Source organism: Camelina sativa, chromosome 18 (assembly GCF_030686135.1).
Source record: "Camelina sativa cultivar CO46 ecotype springtype chromosome 18, ASM3068613v1".
NCBI lineage: Eukaryota > Viridiplantae > Streptophyta > Magnoliopsida > Brassicales > Brassicaceae > Camelina > Camelina sativa.
In genome coordinates, this window is record NC_141897.1 from 5698669 (window position 1) to 5724456 (window position 25788).

The 25788-nt window shown below is 36.4% G+C and overlaps 5 protein-coding genes, 2 long non-coding RNA genes and 4 pseudogenes across 19 annotated transcripts; 5 read left to right on the forward strand and 6 right to left on the reverse strand.

Annotated features, from left to right (window-relative positions):
- Window positions 1–896, forward strand: LOC104760681 (uncharacterized; annotated as a pseudogene). The gene is made up of 2 exons (XR_015588855.1): window positions 1–249; window positions 507–896. The product of XR_015588855.1 is annotated as an uncharacterized LOC104760681 (transcript).
- Window positions 897–1628: 732 nt separating this feature from the next.
- LOC147921569 (uncharacterized) lies at window positions 1629–2141 on the reverse strand. Its single transcript, XM_087497742.1, has one exon. It carries the CDS (start codon window positions 2139–2141, stop codon window positions 1629–1631), a length of 513 nt encoding a protein of 170 aa, XP_087353868.1.
- A 3343-nt stretch (window positions 2142–5484) lies between these two features.
- LOC104763174 (zinc finger BED domain-containing protein DAYSLEEPER-like) lies at window positions 5485–7821 on the forward strand. Its single transcript, XM_087497743.1, has 3 exons — window positions 5485–7075; window positions 7317–7644; window positions 7742–7821. The coding sequence occupies exons 1-3, from the start codon at window positions 6518–6520 to the stop codon at window positions 7819–7821; spliced, it is 966 nt and encodes a 321-aa protein (XP_087353869.1). The 5' UTR covers window positions 5485–6517.
- A 2118-nt stretch (window positions 7822–9939) lies between these two features.
- Window positions 9940–10923, reverse strand: LOC104760682 (zinc-finger homeodomain protein 13 pseudogene; annotated as a pseudogene). The gene has a single exon (XR_015588858.1). The product of XR_015588858.1 is annotated as a zinc-finger homeodomain protein 13 pseudogene (transcript).
- A 129-nt stretch (window positions 10924–11052) lies between these two features.
- On the reverse strand, window positions 11053–15889 carry LOC104760683 (uncharacterized). 10 transcript variants are annotated; one of them, XM_087499206.1, is made up of 10 exons: window positions 15724–15889; window positions 13129–13200; window positions 12948–13022; window positions 12753–12833; window positions 12329–12409; window positions 12007–12076; window positions 11842–11933; window positions 11705–11746; window positions 11536–11616; window positions 11053–11323 (listed from the first exon to the last, which is right to left on the reverse strand). In XM_087499206.1, the coding sequence occupies exons 2-10, from the start codon at window positions 13150–13152 to the stop codon at window positions 11237–11239; spliced, it is 633 nt and encodes a 210-aa protein (XP_087355332.1). In that variant the 5' UTR covers window positions 13153–13200; window positions 15724–15889; the 3' UTR covers window positions 11053–11236. The 10 variants fall into 10 exon arrangements, with proteins under 10 accessions (XP_087355332.1, XP_010481947.1, XP_010481946.1 ...); XM_010483645.3 differs by lacking the exon at window positions 12329–12409 and adding an exon at window positions 13427–13637 and having other exon boundaries at window positions 15724–15885; XM_010483644.3 differs by lacking the exon at window positions 12753–12833 and adding an exon at window positions 13427–13637 and having other exon boundaries at window positions 15724–15876.
- Window positions 13919–14581, reverse strand: LOC147921570 (uncharacterized). Its single transcript, XM_087497744.1, has one exon. It carries the CDS (start codon window positions 14579–14581, stop codon window positions 13919–13921), a length of 663 nt encoding a protein of 220 aa, XP_087353870.1.
- A 1597-nt stretch (window positions 15890–17486) lies between the features above and the next one.
- LOC147921571 (uncharacterized) lies at window positions 17487–18460 on the forward strand (annotated as a pseudogene).
- Window positions 18461–18562: 102 nt separating this feature from the next.
- On the forward strand, window positions 18563–19362 carry LOC147921572 (uncharacterized). The gene is made up of 2 exons (XM_087497745.1): window positions 18563–18797; window positions 18878–19362. Exons 1-2 carry the CDS (start codon window positions 18563–18565, stop codon window positions 19360–19362), a joined length of 720 nt encoding a protein of 239 aa, XP_087353871.1.
- Window positions 19363–20075: 713 nt separating this feature from the next.
- LOC147921573 (uncharacterized) lies at window positions 20076–21527 on the reverse strand. The gene is made up of 2 exons (XR_015588477.1): window positions 21082–21527; window positions 20076–20979 (listed from the first exon to the last, which is right to left on the reverse strand). It is a non-coding gene; the product is annotated as an uncharacterized LOC147921573 (long non-coding RNA).
- A 565-nt stretch (window positions 21528–22092) lies between these two features.
- LOC104760684 (uncharacterized) lies at window positions 22093–24724 on the reverse strand (annotated as a pseudogene). Its single transcript, XR_015588476.1, has 6 exons — window positions 24344–24724; window positions 24171–24235; window positions 23922–24071; window positions 22758–23620; window positions 22365–22649; window positions 22093–22265 (listed from the first exon to the last, which is right to left on the reverse strand). The product of XR_015588476.1 is annotated as an uncharacterized LOC104760684 (transcript).
- A 239-nt stretch (window positions 24725–24963) lies between these two features.
- Window positions 24964–25570, forward strand: LOC147921574 (uncharacterized). Its single transcript, XR_015588455.1, has 2 exons — window positions 24964–25045; window positions 25173–25570. It is a non-coding gene; the product is annotated as an uncharacterized LOC147921574 (long non-coding RNA).
- Window positions 25571–25788: the final 218 nt, after the last annotated feature.

The following is a 25788-nucleotide window of genomic DNA, read 5'->3' on the forward strand; positions in this document are numbered from 1 at the left end:
ATTTGTTGGAAGAAGTTGTCTTCTTCCTAAACCCATTTTGTATTTTCTGGTTGGGTTATTAAGGATGAAACAAACATCATCAATCTTTAATTTTGTTAGAAAATAAAAATAAAAATTGTTGTTGAGAAATGAAAGGAAGGGCCTACGTCATGATCTTCTTCTTCTGGGCTCTTCTCACCATTATCACCCCAATGCTTGTTAGCTGGTCTCAATCTCTCAAAAACCTTCCAACACTCTCTAATGATCAAGGTATACTTCTTAACAATCTCTTCTTAAGAAGTCAAGAAAATGATCGTTGACTCGGTCCTTCAAAGGAAGTTGAACCTTCCATCTTCAATTCAATCCCGCTTGGAAAGAATTATTTTAACCCAATAAGGGTATTATCAAATGCTTGTTCCAGGCTTAGGGAGGCTACTGGCTCAGCCCCGAACGTTTTGGTTGATAAAAGTGAACATTTTAGTTTTTCTTCTATAAAATATTCAATATTTTTTTTATATGAATTTCAGAAAAAAAAATCAAGGAATCTAGTCCAAGGCGGATGATGGGATATTCAGAAGAAATGCATTTGGCACAAGAGTTTGTTAGTCGCGTAGAAGAAGAGAAGTTGGTAATGGAGCCTTCGATGGCGCCAACGCCTGAAGATAATTAAGCCTTCACTATCTTTTGCGCGATTAGAACAACATGAAGGATTAGTCGCTAAAGATGCACATCCCATGACTTTGCGACAATTTTAAAGAGATTCTTTCTTTGTTTGTTTATATCGGAGATTATCTAAATTATCTTCTTTATATGAAACCTAATGCTGGCGGGAGAAGCTCTTGTAAATATATAAAATTGTCATCCTTTCGACAAAACTCAAAAGCCAATGGTAAGAAACTTTCTTTTGGTTATGATTACTATTATATTTTGAATTATATGGTGATAAGATCCCACATCAGTAGAGATAGAGGAGAGAGTGGTAATATATAAGTGCTCATGGGTTTCTCTCCTAGTAACCTAGGTTTTGGGGAGACATTAAGGACCCATGGACCTTATGAGGCCATTATCTCATATGCAACTCTATCAATTCGTCCGATCTACCGACTCAGGCTGGCTGATATGGGCTGATGTGAAGGCTGATTGTATAATCCGAAGCCGCTAGCGCCGAGACGTCGCTACTCGATGGGAGGGGTATATTGTTAAAATCCAACATTGGTAGAGATGCCAAAAACTAAACCTAAAGACGTATGGATAAAATGGTATGCAAAGTAACAATCTTTATTCACATAATACTGTAAAGTCAAGATAAATCATTCAGGCAAAACATATTCATGTGTGTGTTATCATTACATTTGCATTAGGACCACCAACCTGAAACGAGTCTGGTCTCTTTGAAATCTTGTTGAGCGAAGTAATATTTTTCCGTGATGTCTTCTTCAATAATAGTGTCACCAAATGTATTATGGACACGATCCACTTCTCCTATCTTCTCAATTACCTTCTCTTTATTGGTTGATTTGTGGTGGATTCTTTTTATTTTATTTTATTATTTTAAATTTAATATTGAGTTATATTCAAACAAAATATAACGTTTTTACAACTATTGGATCGTATAGTTGAAAAGAATAAAAATGAAAACTAATTTGAACTCAAGGTCTAGAGGCAAACCAGCCTTGCAAATTGTTATCATATCGTCTATCCCCAATGAGGTGAAGAGATAAGAACCAGTCCCTCATTTGTCTATCTACCATAGAGATTATCCAAGCTGCTGCATTAGGTGGGTGTCCGTGTCTTCTGGAGTTCCGCTCCCGCCAAAAGTTATAGATGACAGTTTGAAAGAGGTAGCGAACCATGCAGCTCTCAAGGCGATCATGCCATTGCCCGTAAACTGAAATGAGAAGGGATTTCCAGTCTGTTGTATGCTTTGTATTGAGAATATTTTTTGCTGTAGCTTCCCAAACTTCTGATCCAAAACTGCATGAAAAGAATAGGTAGTTCCTAGATTCTAGAGCACTGTTGCAGAGAACACACGTCTTGGATGCTCCATTGTTCCATTGGATCATGCGGTCTCCGAGTGATAATCTGTCTTGCACTGAAAGCCAAACACAGAAGGAGAACTTTGGCGTGGCATGCATAAACCATACCCCATTATACCAAGTCATGTCGCTTGCCACTGTGCATGTGTGATTCCACGTATCACTTGTAGAGAAATTTGATTTGTAAACATCATTTTTTCCCTTCCATAGAACCACATCGTCCCCCTCATTATGGTTCTGCCATTAGACATGAAGTGTATTTTTATCGTGTTTAAAACGACCACTCGGTGTCGCAGCCGACGACGACTAGCCCAAGCCTCTGCTACTGACATGTTCTTGCGGATACCCATATCAATAATCCTTCTTTCTCCCACAACATCTGCAAAACGTCCCAGCCCAAACTAATCATCAAACCAAAAGGATGTTGTACGACCATTGTTTACCTTTGTTTTATAGGAAAGCTTGGCTACAAAACATGAGTTTTTTCCCCATCCAAAAACCAAGGGTTGTGGACTCTTTGACTGACCAAAAACACTCGTGTTTGAGCAAGTTCGCCTCAGACCATTTAACCCATAATGAGTTCGCTTTAGAGACCACATGCCAGATGAATTTGAGAGAACATACATCATTTGCTTCTTTTAGAGACCAAAGGTCTAAGCCACCCTCTAGCTTTGGTTAACAAACATCATCCCAAGAAAGCTTTGATTGGTGAGTATTTAAATCGGGATCAGACCATAGGAAACATAGCATATATAGCTTATCAATCTCTCGGATGCACGCACGCGGGAGCTGAAATCTAGATAGACAAAGATTGCAGATGCTTTATAAATTTAAACTTATCTAATTACGATGACCTATGTTTGAGAGTAAGCGGTGATGTGATACAATAAGTGAAAGATTTCTTTGAAACATCAAAAATGAAATCAAATATGAATAATACTAATATTTGTCTAATCCCAAAGATATATAATCCTTCAACTCTATCAGAGTATAGGCCTATTGCTCTCTCCAATGTGTTCTATAAGATTATTTCAAAGTATATGGTTCAATGACTTAAAATTTTGATGGGATTGTCTCTAAGGCCCAAGCAGATTTCATTCCTGGCTGAATCATTCAAGACAATGTAATGATAGCTCATGATGTCATGCATTCGTTTAAGGTTCGCAAACGAGTATCAAATTCATATATGGTAGTTAAAACAGATGTTAGCAAAGCTTACAACAAAGTCAAATGAAATTTCTTGGAATCTACTTTTGAGATTATTTGGTTTCTACAATAAGTGGATAGGTTGGATTATGGCGGCTGTATGATCCGTTAGTTACTCTCTCTTGATAACGGTGCACCGTATGGCAATATTAAGCCAGAAAGACGGATTCGTCAAGATGATCTGTTATCACCTTATCTTTTTATACTCTGTTGAGACATTTTGAGTCATCTTTATCAAGTTAAAGGCTGAAGAATTGATATATTAAAGACATAAGGATTGAAAACGACATACCACACATTACTCATCGATAATTTGCAGATGACTTGCTTTTCTTTTGCCAAGCAAACAGAAGAAGTTGTCAGGCTTTAAAAGATGTATTTGATGACTATGAGTACTATTCGAGCAGAAAATAAATACATCTAAATCATTGATTACTTTTGGATCTTGGTGTTTGGAACTACACATGATAGATTAAAACCTATTCTAGGTATACCAAATCATGGAGGAGGGGGAAAATACTTGGGACTACCAAAACAATTTGGAAGGAAAAAACAAGAAGTGTTTTATTACATCATTGACAGAGTGAAGAAGGAACATCAAGTTGGACTGCAAATTAAAGAGACTTTCTCCAGCTAGCAAAGAAGTAATGCTCAAATCAGTAGGGTTGGCTATGCCATGCCAGTCTATGCAATGTCATGTTTTAAATTACCAAAGGGAATTACCTCTGATATTGAATCAATACTGATGAATTTTTGGTGGGAGAAATGTGTTCAACAAAGAGGAATTCCCTGAATTGCTTGGAAAAAATTACAATATTCAAAGCAGGAGGGAGGACTAAGATTTAAAGACTTGGAAAAACTCAATGATGTGTTGCTTGCAAAACAAGCATGAAGGCTAGTTCAATATCCAAATTCCTTATTTGCCGCGATAATGAAAGCTTGTTACTACAAGGATGATTCTATCTTAGATGCAAAACCTCGCAAAAATCTATCTTAGGGTTGGTGTTCATTGCTAGTTGGCATTTCATTATTAAAAAAAGCACAATATATAATGTTGGTGATGGTAGATCAATCCGATTATGAATAGTTAATGTCGTCAATTCACATCCTCCTCGGCCTATTCTTTCTAATAACCAACATGATCAAATTACCAAGGATACTTTCATTTCCAGATATGGGGATATAGATCATGTGATATGCTGAAGATTAATACGGTTTTCGATGCTGAAGATCGTGAACATATTCAACATATCTATCTTTCGAAGGATGAAAAACCAGATAAAATCATTTGGAATTATACCACTTTTGGAGACTACACTATTAAGTCGGGTTACTGATTTTTAACACATGATCCACTTTCATGTGACATTCCTTCTGATATACCTTATGGTTCGGTTGAGCACTAAAATAAAATCTGGAGGTTAAAATTAATCCTAAAGATCAAACTCTATGGTGTACTGTTTCTTGAGCTTTACCTACTATAACAAGACTACGGTCATGAATAGAGTTGTCAAATGGGCTTAGAACCCGCAGGCGTGGCCCAATTAGTACCATTGCAGAGCGGGCTTGGACACATAAGTTTTGTCCAAACATATGCGGGCATCGCGGGTCCGGTCCATGCGGAACATGGGTTTAACGGGTTTTTCCGTGGCGGGTTGGCGGGTATACAGACTGGTCCGCAAAAAAAAGTTTTATATTTTTCTTATATAGATAATAGATTTATTAAAGCTTATGTTTCTTATAGAGGTTTTCCAATCTTCTATACAAGTAAACATTTAACCTAAAACTAAAAACCCTACCTCGTTGAACTTTTAAATTGTGTCGAAAGTCAAAACAGAGTATTCACAAATCACAACTCAGATTCTCATATCATTCATCATCCTTCACTGCTCAAATCATTTATCAACTATCACAAGTTCACAACTTCACCACAAAGATCCACATTCAACCAAAACCAGAAATTTGCAATGGTAAGTTACTTCTTATTACTTACTAAGATAGTGTCTTCATGATTTAAGCTAAAACTTAAAAGTAATAGTTTGTGTGTTTGTTTTAGGAGTCACATGATTCTTGCAATCGTATATCGTTAGATTTGGAATCTCAGAGAATTCTTGATTTTGCAAATGCTGAAAGCGAAAGAGGAACATAGATCAACAACGATGATGATGGTGTCAAAGGAAAGTCACCAGCACAGAGGAAGAAAAAGCAGACTAATGGAGCTGAAACGTCTAAGCCTAGTAAAAGGTCATCCATTGAGAACTCTGATGATGATGACGATGGTGATGATGGTGACAAAGGAATTTCACAACAAAATGAAAAAAAGAAGGCAATATTCAGATGTGTGGGCTGACTTTACGGTGATTACTAAGAAGGATCACAAGGGAAAAACTGAAGAAAGAGCATTGTGCAAGCATTGTAAGTCAGATTATTCTTATAATCCACACAAAAATGGTACAAATTCATACGGACGTCATTTGCAAGTGTGTAAGCTTAAGCCTAGAAATGGTGATATTAGTCAAATGATGATTAATTCAGAAGCAAAGTTGCAAGCTAGGAAGATAGATCATATGGTTTTTCGTTAAATGATAGCTAAATGTATAATTCAGCATGATTTCCCATTTGCTTATGTTGAGTATGAGAGAGTAAGATCAATTTGGAAGTATTTGAATGCTGATGTAAAATTTATCAGCCGAAACACAGTAGCAGCTGATGTTTACAAGTTTTATGAAAATGAAGCAGATAATTTAAAGCGAGAATTAGCTAATCTCCCTGGAAGGATCAGTCTCACTTCTGATTTATGGTCTGCAATCACTCAAGAGGGATACATGTGTCTAACAGCACACTACATTGACAAGAATTGGAAGCTGAACAACAAAATTCTAGCATTTTGTGCTGTACCGCCTCCACATACAGGTACACACTTAGCTATGGAGATTCTTGAGAAACTGAAGGAATGGGGAATTGAAAAAAAAGTGTTCTCACTTACTTTAGACAATGCTACTAAGAACGATACAATGAAAGAGATGGTGGAAAATCAGCTAGTGTTGTGAAACGATTTGTTGTGTGGAGGAGAGCATTTTCATGTGAGATGTGCAGCACATGTTCTTAATCTCATTGTTTAAGATGGTCTGGCAGTGATTGGTAGTTCGTTGGTAAAAATCAGAAAGAGTATCAAGTATGTTAAAAAATCAGAACACCGGGAGATATTGTTTGCAAAATGTGTGGAATCTGTTGGTATAAAGCATCAGGCTGGTTTTTTGTTGGATGTAAAAACAAGATGGAACTCAACATACAAGATGCTTGATAGGGCTCTCAAGTATAGAGCTGCATTTGCTAATCTCAAAGTTATTGATGGGAAAGACTATAAGTTTTTTCCTACAAAAGATGAATGGAAACGACTCAATAGTTTGTGTGATTTGTTGGAGCCGTTTGATCAGGTTACTACTCTTATTTCAGGTTCCACATATCCAACTTCAACCTTGTACTTCATGCAAGTTTGGAAGATCAATAACTGGTTGACAGTGAATGAGTTTAGTGAAGATGAAGTTATTAGAATCATGATTGTACCCATGAAGGACAAGTTTGATAATTACTGGGAAGAAGTAAGTGATTTATTTGCAATGGCTACAGTGCTTGATCCAAGGTTGAAGCTAACACTTGCAAACTTCTGTTTTGGTAAACTTGATAAAAGTTCTTGTCAACAGAAGATTGAACACTTGAAAAGTAAACTAACTACTTTGTTTGAATCATATGAGAACAAGTCAGTTTTTGCATCACAATATCCAGAAACACGTGAAACATATCACCACAGAGATGACAATGAAGGAAAAAGAGGAAACTTCAGCAATTACGATGTAAGCACTCCTAAAGTCTCTGTTTGACTAGTTTCAGGTTCTGTTTTTTCTTGGTTTTAAAGTTTCAGGTTCTGGTTGTTAATTTGTTATGTTTTAGTTTTTCAAAAATTACAGGTTCTGGGTTTTTAAAACCTGCAGGTTTTTAGTTCGTTGGTTGTTATGTTTAAGATTCTGGTTTTAAAAAAATAGCAGTTTTGGTTTTAAAGTTTCAGTTTCTTAATTCTTACTGTTTCTTATGCAGGATTTCTTAGCCTTTCGAAAAGATACTCTTGTTGCTAGTGGAAAGACGTCCTTACAAATGTATCTTGATGAACCAGCAATAGACATGAAGAATTTTGAGAGTTTAGATATTCTAAAGTATTGGAAAGATAACTCTCAACGCTATGGAGAATTGGCTTCCATGGCTTGTGATCTTCATAGTATTCCTATAACAACAGTAGCCTCTGAATCCTCCTTTAGCATTGGAGCTAGAGTTTTGAACAAGTATAGAAGTTATCTTCTCCCAAAAAATGTTCAAGCATTAATATGCAGTCGCAATTGGTTAAAAGGTTTTGAAGCATATGAAAATGGTAAGCAAATGTGTTTCATAAGTTTTCAATTTCACAATCTTAGACATGACCTTCTTTCCAATCGATTAACTTGTTTTTTTTTTTTTGAAATCTGTAGAAGAGGAGAAAGGATTAATTGGTGAAGATGAGGCACTACCTTCTTTCCAATCGATTGTTGATGATGAAGAAACAGCTTGAGTTCCAGTTTCAAATTATTTTTAGGTTTCAGTTTAGTACTTCAGTTTCAGATTTTAGTTTGAATTAAAAAGGTGACATTGAGTTTTAGTTTTGTTTCAGACTTTTAAGTCTTTGACTTCAGATTTTGAATGTTTCAGATTTTAAGTGTTTGAGTTTTAACTTTAGCTTTGGTTTTATAAAACTGCAGGTTATGGTTTTATAAAACTGCAAGTTTAGGTTCTAATGTTCAATACAACTGCACTTTGCATGTTTCGGTTCTTATAAAAACTGCAGGTTCTGTTTTTTAAAAAAAACTGCAGGTTTTTGCCATGAATCGAATCATGTTTAAAAAACTCAGTGTTTTCAAGTATTCGATGCAGTGACCCTTCTCCTTAAGTTTGTCTAATCATAGCTTCAGATTTTATATGAAAACTGCAGGTTTTTGGTAAATTACAAGGTTTTTGGTAAACTGCAGGTTTTTGGTAAACTTTACAGACTCGCGGGCTGGTCCACATACCCGATGATCTTTGCGGAACGGGTTTGGACACTGTTTTATCTGTCCGTGGTCAAAGCGAGCGACCCACTGCGGTCTAAAGGAAGAAGCGAACAATGGCGGGTCTGTCCAGGCGGACGCCGGCATACCCGTTTGACAGCTCTAGTCATGAAGTATGCAACTTGGTGATATTTGTCCACGATGTCAACAAGCAGATGAAACAATAAACCATGCGTTATTTTCGTGTCCCTTTGCACAATTGGTTTGGCGACTCTCAAACACTTCTTTCCTTGATTTGACTCAAATTTCTAATGATGCTGAGGAGAATATATCCAATATCATCACACTTACACTAAACCATCCTAACATGGACAATGACACATTATTACCTTTTTGGCTGTTATGGCGTATATGGAAAGCACAAAAACAGATTTGTTTTTAATGACTTTAGAGAGAGTGCGTCGAAGACGGTTTTACAAGCCAAGGCAAAAACAAAAGAATGGCTTAATATTTTTAAGAAAATAGATAAATTACGATCTACAAGAACAAGATTTGAAGCACCAGGATGGACATCCCCATCTTTTTCAACCGTTAAATGTAATTTTGATGCAGGGTTTGACAATCTACACCAAGATGCAACTAGAGGTTGAATTATGCGCGACTATTTGGGTTCGCCTTTAGCTATGGGATCAACAAAGTTCACTCACACGACTTTACCATTAGAAGCAGAAACAAAAGCACTCTTGGCTGCTCTCCAACAAACTTGGATTAGGGGTTATACGTCGGTAATCTTTGAAGACAATTGTAAAGTTCTTATAAGTTTATTCCTTGGAAGGGACGTTTGATGCATCTCTTACAAACTTGCTCCAAGATATATACTAGGGAAATCGCACTCTATAACTCAAATTTTTTATTATAATTAACTTAGTAGCTATTCTAACCATATAAAGGTGATATAGTGTGTATTTTCTATAATAATTACAATATTAACCCCCTCTTATCACCCTCAACCACCTATCGCTGGCCACCACTTCCGGCGACCACCACCGACCACCACCGTAGGCCACCATCTCCGGCGACCACCGCCGGCAACCACCTCCGGCCACCACCTCCGACGACCACCACCGGCCATCACCTCCGGCGACTACCGCCGGTCACCACCTCCGACGACCACCATCGGCCACTACCTCCGACGACTACCGCCGGCCTCCACCTCTGACTACCACCATCGGCCACCACCTCCGGCGACTACCGCCAGCTGCCACCTCCGGCAACCACCACCGACCGTCACCTTCAGCAACCATCGTTGGCCACCACCGTCGGAAACAACCTCTGGCAACATCCGTCAGAAACCACCACTGGCGAACCTCCGGAAACCACTTCCGGCCACCACCCTCTACCACCACCTCCAAACCATCAACACTCTCCCCCATTGGTTATTTTTCCTAACCCTTATATCAGATATTTAATTTATTGAATTAATGTGATATATTCTTAAATATATTATCAATTTTGGTTATTACACTAATTCACCCTATACACTATTGGGCTTCAAAAAAATTTTCCTTAAGTTTTTTTTGCTTACAAAAAGAGAATGTAATAAAGTAGCTCACTTGTTAGCACAATTTGAATGTATTGATAGAGAGTTTTATGCTGAATCTGTAAAGCAGCCAATCTGGCTACAAGAGCAACTTTGTATTGAACATGTTTAAATTAATACAAGTACATTTTTGAGCAAATCCTTGGCCACAACAATCATTACACAGTTACACAAAATAGAGTTTGGTAAACTCATCAGTTCTTATCCTTGTGATTGTTCATCCAAATCTTAAACTTCTTTCGATTTACTCCAATCTCTACGCAAAACTCTTCAACTTCATCTCTCATCTCAGGTCTCACCTTCCACCGTAGCTTCTCCGCGTAATCCTTCATTTTCTCCGTCTGCTCCGCCGTAAACTTCTTCTTCAACCTCTTCACTCTCTTCTCCACCAAATCTTCTCCTTTCTCCTCTTTCTTCTTCTTCGCTTTGCTTTTTCCGCCGCCGTAAGGTGAGCAGAAGATCTCACGGAACTGAAGCGACGAAATCTTGAGAACTTCAAGAACCGTCTCGGCGACTCCGTTGTCACTGATCAGTTCTTCACGGTGGAAGTTACGGTGACAGCCGCATGCGGCGCAATTTAGAGAATGGTCTTCCTCCTCCTCGGCGGCCGTGACGAACTCGCGGCAGCCGTCGTAAGGGATGGTGCCGATATCGGCGGCATGATTCTTCCTGCATTCTCCGTAGCGTGGTTTGTGAGTGACTTTGAAGATTGATTCGAGGATCGGTGGTGGCGCGTGTTGAGTACGCGTGGGTTTGGATTTAGGTTTGCGTGTTGTTGTTGTTGGTGGATAATGGACGTGGTCTCCAGTTTCACGGCAAATGGGTTTGACGTTACGGCCTCGTTTGAGTTTTTCTTCTTCCTTTGGTTTGATCTCATCCATTTGTGATGATGGAGGAGGAAAGAGAGTGTTTGTGGAAAGAAGGAAGAGTCGATACTTTTTAGGCTGGTAGATTTTTTTTTTTTACAGTATTCAAATTCTAACAAAACTTAATGGTTCGGTTTGTGTGATTTAGGTAGTTCGGTTTGGAAAGAATTCTAATTAGACCGAAATGAAGGCTAATAGTCTACCAAACCGAACCAACATCATACAATCTTTTTCAAGTTGTGGATTTGTTGACCGGAACCAAAACTAATCACCTAAACACTAGTTTGGTGTACTTAGGTTTTAATACCCCTGGCCATTAAGAAATCAAATTATCATATTCCTATCAGAGACAACGAGAAAAAAAAAAACACAACTTCAACAAACTAGTTTAACAAATACTTGTTCATGTTTCTATGTCCTAGAGAGACCAGGAATGTAGTAGCTCAATGCTTGCCATAGAAACCAGGAATGTAGTAGCTAACCGCTTGCCATTGCCAATACTTCCTTTATCAGTTTCTCAGTCAATTCTTTGGGCAGACCCATCACGCTATCCGTTGTCCCAGCCTGATACAAACAATTTATCAATAATTTAACATTCATGGTTCAAATCGGTATAGAAAGATAAGAGAAAACAAAATTATAAGATCAACTTTTGCAGTACATATTTGTAATCTATCTATGATATTCAAGGAATAAGACTCTAGACTTGAATCCACGTAAAGTCATGTGTTATGGTTCAGATTATGTTAATATGGAGAAAGCAAGAGGAATCTAACCACTTCCTTAACGCATGGCAATATTAGAGGATGCTCGATTAGGAGTGCACCAGCCACCTTAAGCACTGTGCCTTCCTCAATCTGGTCACCAATACAGCCCTAATCTTAGTAGAGCCCAAGTAATGTTAATAAGGTGACATATATTAAACTTGTACCAAACACCACTCACCAGTTTCTCGATAGTCTCCTCCGGTATTTCATTGAAATAGATCTGTTAGGAATTTACATCATCAGCTGGTGCTATATATATTTTACAAAATGTAAAATATCCCAACTCTAACGGAATACAAAAGTAAAAAATGTTACCTCCACTCTATCAACGCCGGATTTTCTGAGTCCTGTTTTGAGATTTGTCACAGCCACAGAACTCACTGTTGCTGTGTGTCCCTTGGAATAGCCTGCGTTTTGAATTTAGTTATTTAACATAAGCCTTTTGAGTTGTAGTAAACAAGGACGATCATGTGAACTTACCTCTTATGTACTCCCTTGCTTCCTCGACACTCGAGGGTTTCTCTCTGACGGCATCTTCATAGACTACCACCTTCACAGAAGTCAAATCATTAAATCCAAGTCTCTCCTAGACTATCCAATATCACCAAGTACCACTTATGTCCTTAGAATGCCCCATCTTTCATAAGTCAACTCGTAAAAATTACATACCAACTAACAATTTATACAATCTTAGCTCTTTAGACTCCATTTTATCACTAACGTAACCTATTTACAGCTAGCTAGATGATAATGTCAAAGTAAACTTTGCGCCAACACAGAAAGTTCAAATATAAATCAGTACTTGGTCACAAGTAATAAGTAAGGTCGACTTATCCTCCTCTAGGCTGCCACCATCAGGGATTCGCTGCATGATTGCTTCAGCCTGGGAAAAAAATTTCGCCGATTTATTAATGTGTCTGACGAAGAGGAAATGCTTTATGAAACACCTTTGGTTATAAGGTGGCCTAAGATAAGATATCATGTAGGCAGAGCATAAAGATTTAACTTGCACAGAAGATAACAAATACGGAAAACAAAAGTAGATCAAGACCTAGAGAAATGACACATAAAATAGCCTGAGAGTGAAATATAGAGAACCCTAGCCCGTACGGCTATTAAGAATGTGTTTTGCCAAGAAGATGATGCATCCCCAGAGACATAAAATGGAACTTGGTGATAGTAGATTGAGACTTTACTAGTACTTAGCTAAACCAAAAACTACATACTGTATCCGATGCAATCAAGATTGTAGGTTGTTGTTCCTCATCCTCACATTCAGTATGTAGTTTTGACACAATAGCATCAGCCTGTGATGCAGTATATAAATAAATGCTTTCTTTATTTGAACAAAACAACATGGACAAGACTTCAAAGCAATCATCAATCAATATACACAAATAACCATTTTATTTGCAGTATACCTTTGCCTCAGCTAAAGCCAAAACCAACTCCTCAGGTTTATCTTTGCGGATGTTTTTCTCATCAATATCAGCACTCTAAATTAACAATTTACAAGTAAACTTTTTACTTCAATTAAACGAACCCAAATACAAAACTGCAATCTTTGAATAAGTTCAAAAGGGACAAGAAATTAGAAATTACCATGAGAGTGAATTGGTATCCCATGTCTGTGAGTATCTTACGTCGAGCAATCGAAGATGATCCCAAAATTAGCTGCGAACAAAATTCAAATTGGAAAGAAAAGAAGAATCACATCACTAACCTCTCTCTACATAGACACCAAATTCCACCAAGGGATGGTTTTGAAAACGCAGAAAGGTTCTAGCTTTAGCAGATACATTAAAAAAGGAACAAGCAAAAACATCAAATTCCACAGTTCGAAACAGTTCAATTGCAGAGATGGGGGCAAAACTAGAAACCTAATGGAAAAGAAGCGGACCTTGAAGTGAGGATGAATCGATTCCATTTTTGTTCTGCAACTTGAATAATCGTTATCAATCAGAAACCTTGATACACTCAAATCGGTAGTGTTGGAGTTGGAGGCTCTCGAGCAAAGCAGCAAATATATTTTTTGGTTTTCAACTTCTACTAAATTGCATTACGAGCCCTTTTATTTTTGGGTATTTCCGTTTCTCGGTTTATAAATTAAGCTGAAAAACCAGTTGCGTTCATCCAAGTTAGGGTGGGCAGACCGAACCGAACCAAAAATCCCCATACCGTAATAAAACCGAAGTTTCTTAAACAGCGTGAATGGTTTGTAAAATCTATATCCAAATTAATCAAAACCAAACCAAACAATAATTAAATAGTTAACCGAAATATCAGAAAACTTAGAAGATATCTAATATATATATATAAATAAACCAAACAATAATAATTTTTTCTATTTTTTCATATTTTTTCAACAACTAAAATAAATTAGCTCAGAAAACTAATTGGTAGGAAAATTATTTACACAAGTAACATAATGCAGTTTGGTATGAACTTTTTGTGGCAAAAAATGCGCTTTTACATTAGCATTACGAGAAATAAGAGATAAATAAAAGTTTGAAATTTTTTCCCTATCGATTGCAGTATCTTCAAGGTAAACTGAGAAAGTTGGCCACTCAAAATGTGAAGACACCATCTTCACCAAGCCTGAACACTCAGTGAGAAAAGTTACATCACGGTTATCAGCGCAAATCATACACTTCATAGCCGAGACGAAAGCTTCGCGACGTAGATTAGCAGCTCCCATGGTTAGCGCATCTTCATTTGGTTGCAAGCAATACCATCTTGTACCTGAAAACTTATCACTGGCCTTCCAAGAGCCATCAACATAACACCGACACCCTGAAGCAAAAGGCCTAAGGGTTATCGTTCGCATCCCAGGTGATTGACACATAATCGTAGGCTCCGGGTCTTCCTGTGAAGGCTCTAGCTGGGCTAGCTGCCAAGTTTTCTCCTCTGTCTCTGCCACACATAACACCTCGAGAACATTTATATCCTTAATTTCAAAAATCTTACCATTCTTGGCTTTCCATATATACCACATAATCCATGGGAACGTTGGAGCATATACTTTGTTGGGTGTTCTCCAAAATAAGTAGTCCATATTGGCATATAGAGAGGATGTTGGGAAGGTACCGGGTAATTAAGGAATCTGAGAGAGTGCCCAAATTTATCTAGCTGGTGGGCATTCAAACAAAGCATGATTATTAGTTTCCTTGGATCCCCACAAGTACCACACCCTGGATCACAATCTATCCCCATCTCCTCAAATTAGTTGTGACTGAACACAACCTGTCACAACCTGCAACATGAAGTGTTTCATTTTGGTTGTAAATTTTATCTTTCAAACAAAAGCCTGTAAGGGTATAATATCTGGACCGCAAATCATATTTTTAAAACCCCGAATTATCCACTCGGGCCCACTAAGAGGTGGCGGTCGGGGAGTTACAAGTGGTATCAGAGCCGAACCCAGACCAGTGTAGAGTCAAGTGGACTCACACCGTCGAGGGTGACTGTCTTGGTACGCAACGAGGACGTTGCGATCTGTTAGTGGGGATGAATTGTGACACCCTGTTTGCGGAGAGGTTTAAAAGAATTTATTTGGCTACCTATGTCACCAAAGTGCACTTATCTTTTCGGTCAAGGGTCCTGAGAGAACTCCAGAGTTAAGCGTGAGTTAAACGTGATTAAGCTGGAGTAGTCTTAGGATGGGTGACCTTCTGGCAAGTGACTGTTAGAACTATACGAGTGAGGACAAAACATAGGAAAGATCATGTGATAATTTGTAGGGACGATAACAAGTCTATAAAACCTCTCAAACGTAGCAAACCTACTGTCAGATATGGATGGGCTCACAGGCCTAGTGAGAGGACATGAGACCCATTAAATAAAGTGGACTCATGATCTAAGATTGGACATGGGGGCATAATCATTCCAGTCTGGTGTTGTGTATAGTCACAAGAGAGGAGTACACAAATCAGCCCAAATAGAGGAAGAGTAGGGGCATGCAAAGAAAAGATGGTCACGAGTTTCATTACATTCATTGCACAGTGGACATGATTGGGCGTGTCCCCATAACCCCATGCATTTTCTCGTAGATAGCTTATCCTTTATGACGAGCCAAGCAATGAAAGAGAATCTAGGGATGGCTTGAGGAAATCAAATGTGACACCAAGGTACTTTCGGCGAGGAACCACAGATGAGATCTCAAGTGCATATTAGAAGAGAAAGAGGAGCGATACTCACCCTGCGTATACATCCATAGAACCGTATCTTGACCTAAGACTGCAATTGGAGGAGAGATAGGGTGAATGATGTCTGCAACATCCCGAGAGATATGTCCCCTTGCTCTTTGGATAGACCAGTTGTGATCAAGAGTAGTCTCAGCCACAAAAGCATATCTTGTGTAATTGATTAAAGTCTTTCAATACTTAGATAAATAAAAAATACATATTTTAAAAATAATTGATATATGGCTTGGAAAATAATTATGAATTTATATATATATATATATATATGTATATATGTATGGTAGAATATCTAGGCTAGATAAATGTATTTTTGATGAGCTTCCATTTATTTATCACTAAATTGGAAAGTGCTTTATAATAAAGGGAGAGTTTCTAGATTAAGCCAACTTAAGGGAATAATTGCTAAATTAACTCTTAAAAAATAAAAGTTAATTGAGTTATTTTCATGTAAAAAAATACCAAAATACCTTTAATATTTTTTTCCAGCGATTGGGGGGAAAAATTACAAAATCTCTCGCAAGTGGAGACATATTTATTCGAGTGTCACAGTTTTCTTTTGTTAACGGCATATTTTTTTCGGCAGATTTTCTTCGGCAGATTTAATTTGGTCCACAGACTTATAAAAATAGGTTGTGACAGTTTTTTTTACGGCAGATTTTTTTCCACGTAACAAACTTTTTTTAATGACATAACAGAATGTTATTATTTATGCCGGTTTGTTATAATTTCTGGCCGATTTATTTTTGTAGTGGTTGCAGATTGTTTTGTAAAAAAAGAAATCTGTTGTAACGTGGCAAATTTGTTGATGAAAAAAAATTACTAGTTTGACGTTTAATGATAACAGATTATTTTTTAGTTAAAACAGAATTTAATAATTTTACCATAAATCTGCCCAGAGATAGCAGAATTTTTTATCAAAAATTAAAGTTGCTAGTTTGACCTACATTGTGTAGCATGTTATGGCAGATTTATATTATGTTCTAGCCGTTTTCTTGTTTTTCCGAAAATCTGTCTTTTGTTAACAGATTTATTAGTCGAAAAAATAATTGCTAGAATGACCTTACAAATTTTTTTAATGTTGTGACATATTTTTGTTTTTTAGACACAGTTTTTTTGGTTATGACAAGTATTTTTTTTTGTCAACCATTGGGCCACAACAGGCCAGCCCATCAGCCAAATCCCTACATTCGTAGGAAGCGGGACTCGATCTCTGGTGTGATGGTGCCTTGTGCAATAAGGACTTACCATTCGCCACTGCACTAAGTTCACTTCACAAGTTATGACAGTCTTTTTGTTATTATATAGTGACAAATTTTTTTTTGAACTAAATAATGACAGACTTGTTTCATAGTTCCAGATTAATAGTTCCAGATTTTTTTTGAACTAAATAATGGCAGACTTGTTTCATGTGGAAATATGTTAAGCTATATTACAACAAACTTATTATAGGTGTGGCAGACTTTTCATTTTAATTTTCATATTTATTACCGTAAAAATTAAAATCTTAGGATTTTCCATAAACGGTTTCCTATTTCTTCTCCATCTTCATCGGCACGACGACGCCCCTACACTCATTGAACATTGTTTTTTCTTTTGGGTTCAAAGTCAATTATAATTTTTTCTCTCCTTTTGCGATCTTCAAAATGAGTTTTGATTTTTTGGGTTTGGGATTTGTAGTTACGTTTTCGGTTCTATCTCTTTAATGGTCACATTTTCGGAATAAAGCAGGTAGAGACGAATTGAAGACCCAGATTTCGCATGGATCACGTGATTGTGGTATGTGGCAAGTGGATCTATGATGAAGCCATATGGTTGTTTGTTGTTGATAATAAGAGAGGTTGTCAAATTCTAGACTGTAACAAGCAAACGAGTTATGATGATTGTATCCAAATGGTGATTGAAGATTATGGTTTGGATGAGAAAGTATATGAGATTGGGTTGAGCTACAAGATTTCGAATGTGTTTTTACAAAAATTACCAAGCGATACACCACCAATATTTATCACCAATTTTCGACAGTTTCACCGTTTTGTAAGGCAATTGAAGAGCGACACACTTCGACTTTGTGTTGAAGTGACAGATAAAGTTAGGAGTGGATCGAGAAAACGAGGCAGAGATGATAATTCTTTGGTTGAAGGAGATACTGAATTGGCTGACGAAGACATTAGTAAAGAAGATTCAGAAGTTGACGATGAAGAAATGAGATTTGATTATTGTGACGATTCTGACGGAACAGATTCTGATGATGAAAATTTTAGCTTGTATGAGATTCCACCAGAATAAGAAGAGAAACCTACTGCTATTTCACCAAATAAGAAGACGATTTAAGGTATATTCATTGAAGAACAAAAGGAAGATGATAATTTTGCAAAGTTAGACTTGTCTTCTATTAATTTGGCTGTTGGTCAATGTTATGAAACAAAGTAGCATTTGGAGACACGATTTCAAATACTAACTAGAGAAGTTTGATTTTTTTGTTTATAAATTGACACCAACTTTGCTAATTGTAAGGTGCTGGGTAAAAGGGTGTACGTGGAGGGTGAGAGCTACAACATTAAAAGACTATCCAAAGTTTCATGTGCGTATGTTTGTTTCACAACATACATGTTCAATGACAGAGCGTTCTTCACATGCCCGACAAGCAACTCATGAGATTCTTGGAGCGCTGTACAAGGATTTCGTTGATGGAGTTGGGCCCAAGGTATTGCCAATGCACGTTGCAGAAGCGTTAGATAAACGCTTTCAGATCAAGGTACATTGCTTGGTTAATATTTAATATTTTTAATACAGTTTCAGTTTCTATAACGTTATCCTTAATAATTTGTTTTGTATAGATGGAATATTGGAAGGCGTATCGCACACTACAAAATGCTCATCAATTGGTCAGGGGTAGTCCAGAGAGTGGTTATTTGCAGCTAAATACTTACTTATACATGTTAAGGTGGGCAAATCCAGGAACATATACACAGCTTGAACTTGATGAAGCAGATAGATTCAAGTACTCGTTTCTAGCATTTGGTGCAAGCTTGAATGGATTTCCATTGATGAGGAAAGTGTTGGTTGTTGATGGTACATGTTTACAAGGAAAATACAAAGGGCCACTTCTGACGGCAGTAGCTAAAGATGGCAATTTCAGATATTTCCAATAGCGTTTGTTGTGGTTGATACAAAAAATGATGAATCATGGGACTTGTTTTTCAATCAACTCCGGTATGTGACAACATATGACGAAAGTCTTGCCATAATTTCTGATAGGCACAAATCTATTGGGAAAGCAATTAGGGAGGTTTATCAAAAGTCAAGTCGGGAAATATGTACATACCATTTGTACAAAAATATATTGGTTCAATTTAAAGGTCGGGAAACATTTGGTTTAATTAAGAAGGCGGAGAATGCTTTCAGACTAGTCGATTTTCAAACCATCTTTGATCAGATTGAAGCTTTGAATCATGTACTTCATAATTACCTTGTACAAGTTGATGTGCGACTGTGGACACGCATACATTTCCCTGGTGATAGGTACAACTTGCTTACTAGCAACATTACAGAATCAATGAATAAGGTGATGTCATACGCTAGAAGTTATCCTATTGTGGAACTGTTAGAAACAATTAGATCCATGATGACTAGATAGTTTTCAGATCAAAGGAATGATGCACTAAAATGACAACATCTCTAACACGCACTGTAGAGAAAGTTCTATAGGTATATTTTCTCATCTTATTGCTATAGAGTCGTGTATATATGTTAAAGTAATAATCATTTTTTGTTGTTTTACAATATCGTGTAGAGTATTCTAAGATAATTATTGTGCAAGATATATAAGTTAATCAAGTACAAGTTACAATTGGATCATCTCTCCACGTTGTAATTTTGAAATATAAAAGGTGTACATGTCACAGGATTGACTTGGAGAACTCGCCTTGTACACACGCTATTGCGGTTTGTGAATAGAGGAAAATATCTTGAATATCGATGTGTCATCCTTATTTTCGTAGAAGCTACTTGTGTGATTCCTATTGAACTGCCATCATGCCAAGAGATTTAGCTACACCAGTTTCTGAACAAGTTGTTAGCAAGGTTGCTTTACTACCGATACCTAAAACCCAACCTGGAAGGCCAAAGAATTCAAGGATGAAGTCTGCATTGGAGATTACGTAGGAAAAGAAAAAGCCAAGAAAACAACACTTGTGGTAATTGTAATCAAGTAAGACATAATCGAAAGACATGTAGTATGTAGAGTTTTAGTTTAGTTTTAAATTCTTGATTATGTAGAGTTCCAGTTTAAGTACAGTTTCAGTTTTAGACATAATCGAAAACAATACACTTTTAAGTTCGACAATCATGTTGTTTAGAGGATATAATCATTAGATATGAAAAAAAAGCACATGTTCATGTTCCTATTTTTACAATAATGTATGAAATGAACCAAAAAAAAAAACACACGTTCACGTCAAGGGTTAAAAACAGAAGTCATAAATAAGAAACAAGTACACAAATATAAGTCTACAAAAACACAAACTATCTCTCACTCATCAATGAAGTGAGGGATTCATCAATGAGGTGAGGGATTAAAAAATCTTTAGCATGAGGCAAAGTGTTAGACATATGATGTCCAAGACCCTCACCAACTTCATCAAATAACTCACATGCATGTTTTATCCGTATCGTCGAGATGTTCCTATCGCATATCCCATCAATTTTTATCCCAAAAGCCATGCATTCCATGTAATTTAGAGCAAACACACCACAATCACCTGGATCTTCATTCAATGGCAAACCTTGTGTCAATCATTTCACCTCTAGCATGGCATAACTCTTCTTACGAACGTGTGGAGGAATTGCTTGACTTAACAATGCAGAGATCATTCGCCTAAGTGCAATGCATTCTTTAACCAAATCAGAATCCTTCACCAAGGTTGAAATGTTGTCATACACGTATATCGTTTTAGTTGGCAAGTCAATATCCAGAGCCAACCAATAATTGTGGTTGAGAAAAGGGCAAGCGTATAAATGATCAACATGAATGTACACTTCTTGTTTGTCTGTGAGTCAATAGGAGCTCTACCATTGAAGTGATCCAAGTACATGTCTCTGAACAAGAAATTTCTTCGTGGAAGTGCAAACTAGTCATAATCTTTTAATAGTGATGAGAGCATATCTTGATCCAAGAAGGCTATGTGTTGGTTAGGATACTGAGAAGATAAAAAATGAACCTTTTGCGTAACATAGTTATGGCATCGCCCATGCGCTACATTACAAGAAAACCCACATTAGAAATGACCATAACATCACCACTATGTATTTTAAAAAACAAAAAACTGCCAATCAAAACCAATATGTATTTACTTACATAGTCTTTCAACCATCCATAATTAAAACTAGGCCAGTCCGATCTTGGTGTCATAATCTGCCAATAAAATAAAACATCCACATTTCCAGTTTACAAAGGTGCCTCCCTGTAAAAATGTTTACATCATAAGGCTAATGAGTACTAATTGGAAATAAAAAGCATAAAGTATCATAAGGTTAATAGTTACTCATCAAGCTTCAAGAAATCCATAAGTTTCCATAACTTATCATCTTCACCTAGCTTAAGGTCATAAGACACATTAGAATGGATTATTCGTTTCACAGTAGAGTTACCAACATATGGATACTTTTGAGATTTCGTCAACTATGGCACTCGTTTTGCTTGTGTCGTATCTCCATCCAAAATTTTTAACGCCTCTCCAAGAGATGTCATTGTTGCATCAAGCCTTTTACTGGCCAACTGTTGTTGAGGGTCATCCCATGTATCTTCAAAACAGGAAGCCATTTTAGTATCGAGAGCAACAACTTTTTCAGTAATATCTTCAAGTTCATCAACACAATAGCTAACCTCTTTACCTTCTTATTTTTATTTTCGGGACTTTCTCCCACAACTACAGCTTTCGACTTCTCATTCTTGCGACCAAGTTTCTTTAAAACATCACCCACAATGTTCTTCTGATGATCTTGAGTAAAATAATTCTTCTCACACAAAGAAAGATCAGCAGATATTTCTGTTTCTGTCTTCTTCTTTTTATTACTCACAGTGTAAACCTTCTTCACCACTCGAGGGACTGCAAATTCATCTTTCGATGTCTCTTTTATCTCTACCATTCAAGACTGCAAAATATGAATAAGTTAGATGACCAAGAAATCATATTACAATATAGAAAAAAATTTAAACAAAACAAAATTAAATACCAAAATATAACTTATTGGTTGATGACTATGTGCCTCATTCTCCTCATTGTTGTTTGAAGTCAAATCATTTGGGACAACAGTGGGTTTTGTATCTTTCATTCCTTTCAAATCTACCTCCACCATTATAATCCTATCACTAAGCTTCTCATCTAAGACATTCATTCTCTTCTCAACAAAAAAATCGAATTTACCTTCTAAAGCATCCATTCTACTGATTAAATTCTTGCCCAAGTCGGTAATTGTCCCATTCATTTTTTCTATCATCTTCCAAATATCCAACAAACTTTTTCTCTCATCTTCAACATTCTGCAATCAGTCATTTGTAAATAGAACTATATAGTAAATAGAACTTTCAATAATAACTTTAAAGACTAACATGAATATGCAAATGAATAAATAACTAACCTCAATATGTCTTTGCCATTATTTTCCTTCTTGTTTACATATTTTTCTCCTTCTTTCATTTTCAATTTCTTATCACTGCTTTGATTCTCGCCATTATCATTTTCTTTAGCTTTCCGTTTTATTCTTCCCATGGTCACTGTTTTCTCAACTTTCCAAACATCTGAAGGTAAGCAATGATGGACAAGATCAGTAATCAAGTTCTAGTGCCGGATCCTTCTCCACGTCGTCACTCCATTTAGGATACATATTTTCCTCCGACACATGAACCATGTGCCTTACACGCACCTACATACATCATAGAATTAATATATTAGTGTTCCTAGTCACATCGGAAAAAAAAAACTGAGACAAATTATAAAACAAATGGTGTAGTAATTAATTTCAAAAACTAACCTGTCCATGTGTAGCCATCTCATTCTTTATGAATTCATCAATCTTGATACCTTTCCGGGGTGATTGCCAATCAAGCAGTGGAATGCCAGTACTCGTAGACCTTCTCAGCCCAGATAGTTCTCCAATGCCAGAAACATTTTCATACAACCAAATCAACAAAGCATGCACACATCCTTGAACCGTGTAAGATTCTTTATCTAAGTCAACAATCTTCACTGAATTAACTAGGCAAGTAAAAGCCACTCGACCCCAAGGATGTTTTTCAAAACCATCTGGATCAAAAACTCTTTTAGCACATGAAAGAGGGATTCTAGAGCCGTGATGTATGCCATGTACTGCAACAGATAATAACATTAACCTACCAACCATAATCCTTTTTTCTGGAATCCATGTCTTGCTAAAATCCATCACCTTTTCCAACTCAGTATACTTTGGACCGTCTGAAGTTGTTGGTATTTTCATTTCGCTCTAGAACTCATTATGATCAACATCTAAGTTCTCTGACGGATCAATTGGATCACAGTTTAAACCCGTTATTTCAGCAAACTCATTTAACGAAAATCTGATAGGTCTACCATCAATCAATGACCATACCTCATGAGAATTGTTGACTGCTAGCTGATGTGTAAGGATATAATGAACTTTTGCGGCAGACCATGTGTATCCTAGTTCAGCTAACTTAATAAATACTCCAAGAGATGATTCCTTCAATTTATCCCACACATCCAAGCCGAAACCTTCTTTCATTATCCCAATTTTTGACAAAAAACAATTGTGGTCCATGCTCCCGTTTTGCAAAGGAGATCTTCCTTCTTCATAGAGGCGTGGAGGATATTTGGAGACTGTACTCGAAGACGCCATTCCTAAACATTTTGAAATTTAAATCATGAGTCAACAAAGTTGATAGGATCAGCTACAAACAAATTTAAATAAAACCCATCGAAAACAAAACATGTGTGAATAAGATAAAAAAAATCGGTCACTAAAGAATTAAAATGGCATATATATGTGGCTACAACAATAAAAATCCATATCAAACAAGAATTTGGCCAAAAAATTCACCAAAAGCATCCCGATGAAGTTGACAAATTGATAATTAGAATCTCCCGAAATTAAAAATTGGTGTTGGACAATTTTTAGCCTAGGAATTTAAAAGAAACTCACCAAAGGTCTAAAGTTGACAATAATGGAAGAAAGAAGTTGTGGCTGGAAGAAGAACATGACCGGCCAAAGATGCCAATGGGGAGCCGAATACGCCGCCGAAAATTTCAGTCACCAACAGAGAAGACAAAGTATTTCGCAAAACCAATAAACCTGTAGCTATAACAAATCACCTTTCAAATCATTCAATGTCAAATTGGAGGGAAATTCTTTTGTCTAAACAAATCCCATCTAATTAGACAACCTCCTTACCAGATTAATGAAAATTAAAGCCACCGATTATTTTGAGGAGCACCGAAGCAATTGAGGAGCAAAATCTGCAACAAAAAGGGATAAATAAAACAAGAAAAAAAATCGAGCACCAACGATTATAAGCCACCCGAATCTAAACTGAATGGAAACAACATGCAACACAAGATACTTACCGAATCAGACCAAGAACAAACTCCTTTGAATCGCCGAATTATGTTTTTGGTGAAATCGACAGATAAGTAAGCTTCAACTAAGGCTTAGGCTACGAGTTCAGCAAAAAAGGATTAGCGGCGGGGATTAGGTTTCTTATTCCCCAAAAAGGTAAATTTGTTGCGATTCCATTTGTTTCTCGCCGGCGAAGTTAAAGATCCAAAAAGAAAGAACGAATTTTTTATTTTTTGGTTAAATATAGAAGTGTTCATAGTTATGATTGATGAGATTTTTTTTCTTTGTTATTTTGGGAATATTTTTTTTCGTAAATACTATTTAGTAACTGGGAAAATTTTTTTTAGCCTTTTTGGTTTTTTTACTTAAATGCTGGGTCATTCTAGTTCTAGTCAAATTTCGGGACTCAATCTAGTTATTATACCTCATATTTGTGTCAAACTGGATAATTTTCAGTATAATAAAAAGAAAAATAGAGTGGGTCTAAAGAATTTACTATATTAGATGAGCAAAAAACCGGGACGTGTATAAAATTAGTTCCCTTTAAATAGGAACTTAAGTTGGTAGATTGGCTAAAATAGATATGTCTAACTTTATATAAGTACTTCATATGCTCTCTTTCTTTCTTAACTCACTTCTATAATCTACGATGAAAAAGTCTTTTCAATTGTCGCTCATCTTTCTATCTTTCTTTATCATTCTTGTGCTAGGTTTGTAATAACATTTAAACTCGTCTTGCTATACTTCATATATATATTTATTTTCATATAAAAAATACTATTTTCATCTCAAATACCATAAAACTAAGTTTTGTGTTTTTTAATATCTCAATAACAGGAGTACAAGAGAATGTGCAGCAAATGAGAAAAACTTGTGTTGACAATTTTCCAACCTTAGATGGTAAATGTAATGAAAATGATTGTAAGTCTAAGTGCTTGAAGAAATGGAAGAAAGCGCATAGTATTTGCGCTGATACAGGCGGAGGACATTTGCACTGCTCATGTCGTCATTTTTGTTCTTAATTTCTTTTAGTTTACGATATAACTTAGTTTATGTAATAATAAAATCAATATAATTAAAGAATAAGATTTGGATTACGATCTAAAATTTAGTGATTTGTATTAATGTTATTGTTCTGTCTATCATCCTGGTGTAAACCCATATAATGTATATTGCACAAATATATATATACTATAGCATAGTAGTAACTTGTTATAATATAAATGATAATAAAAGCAAACATTAACACCCAAACTAAATATATGTTTTCAAACTAAACTATACGAAATAATAATATTAGATTACAATACTTTTAAGCTATTTGAAAAAAATAATTATTTTGTATTTGTTTTCTAACTCTGAACAACCTAAATAATGAAAAAACAAAAATCATCAAATTTCTGTCATAATGGAAAATTTACAAAAAGATAACAACAATATTTATCTTTGTAAC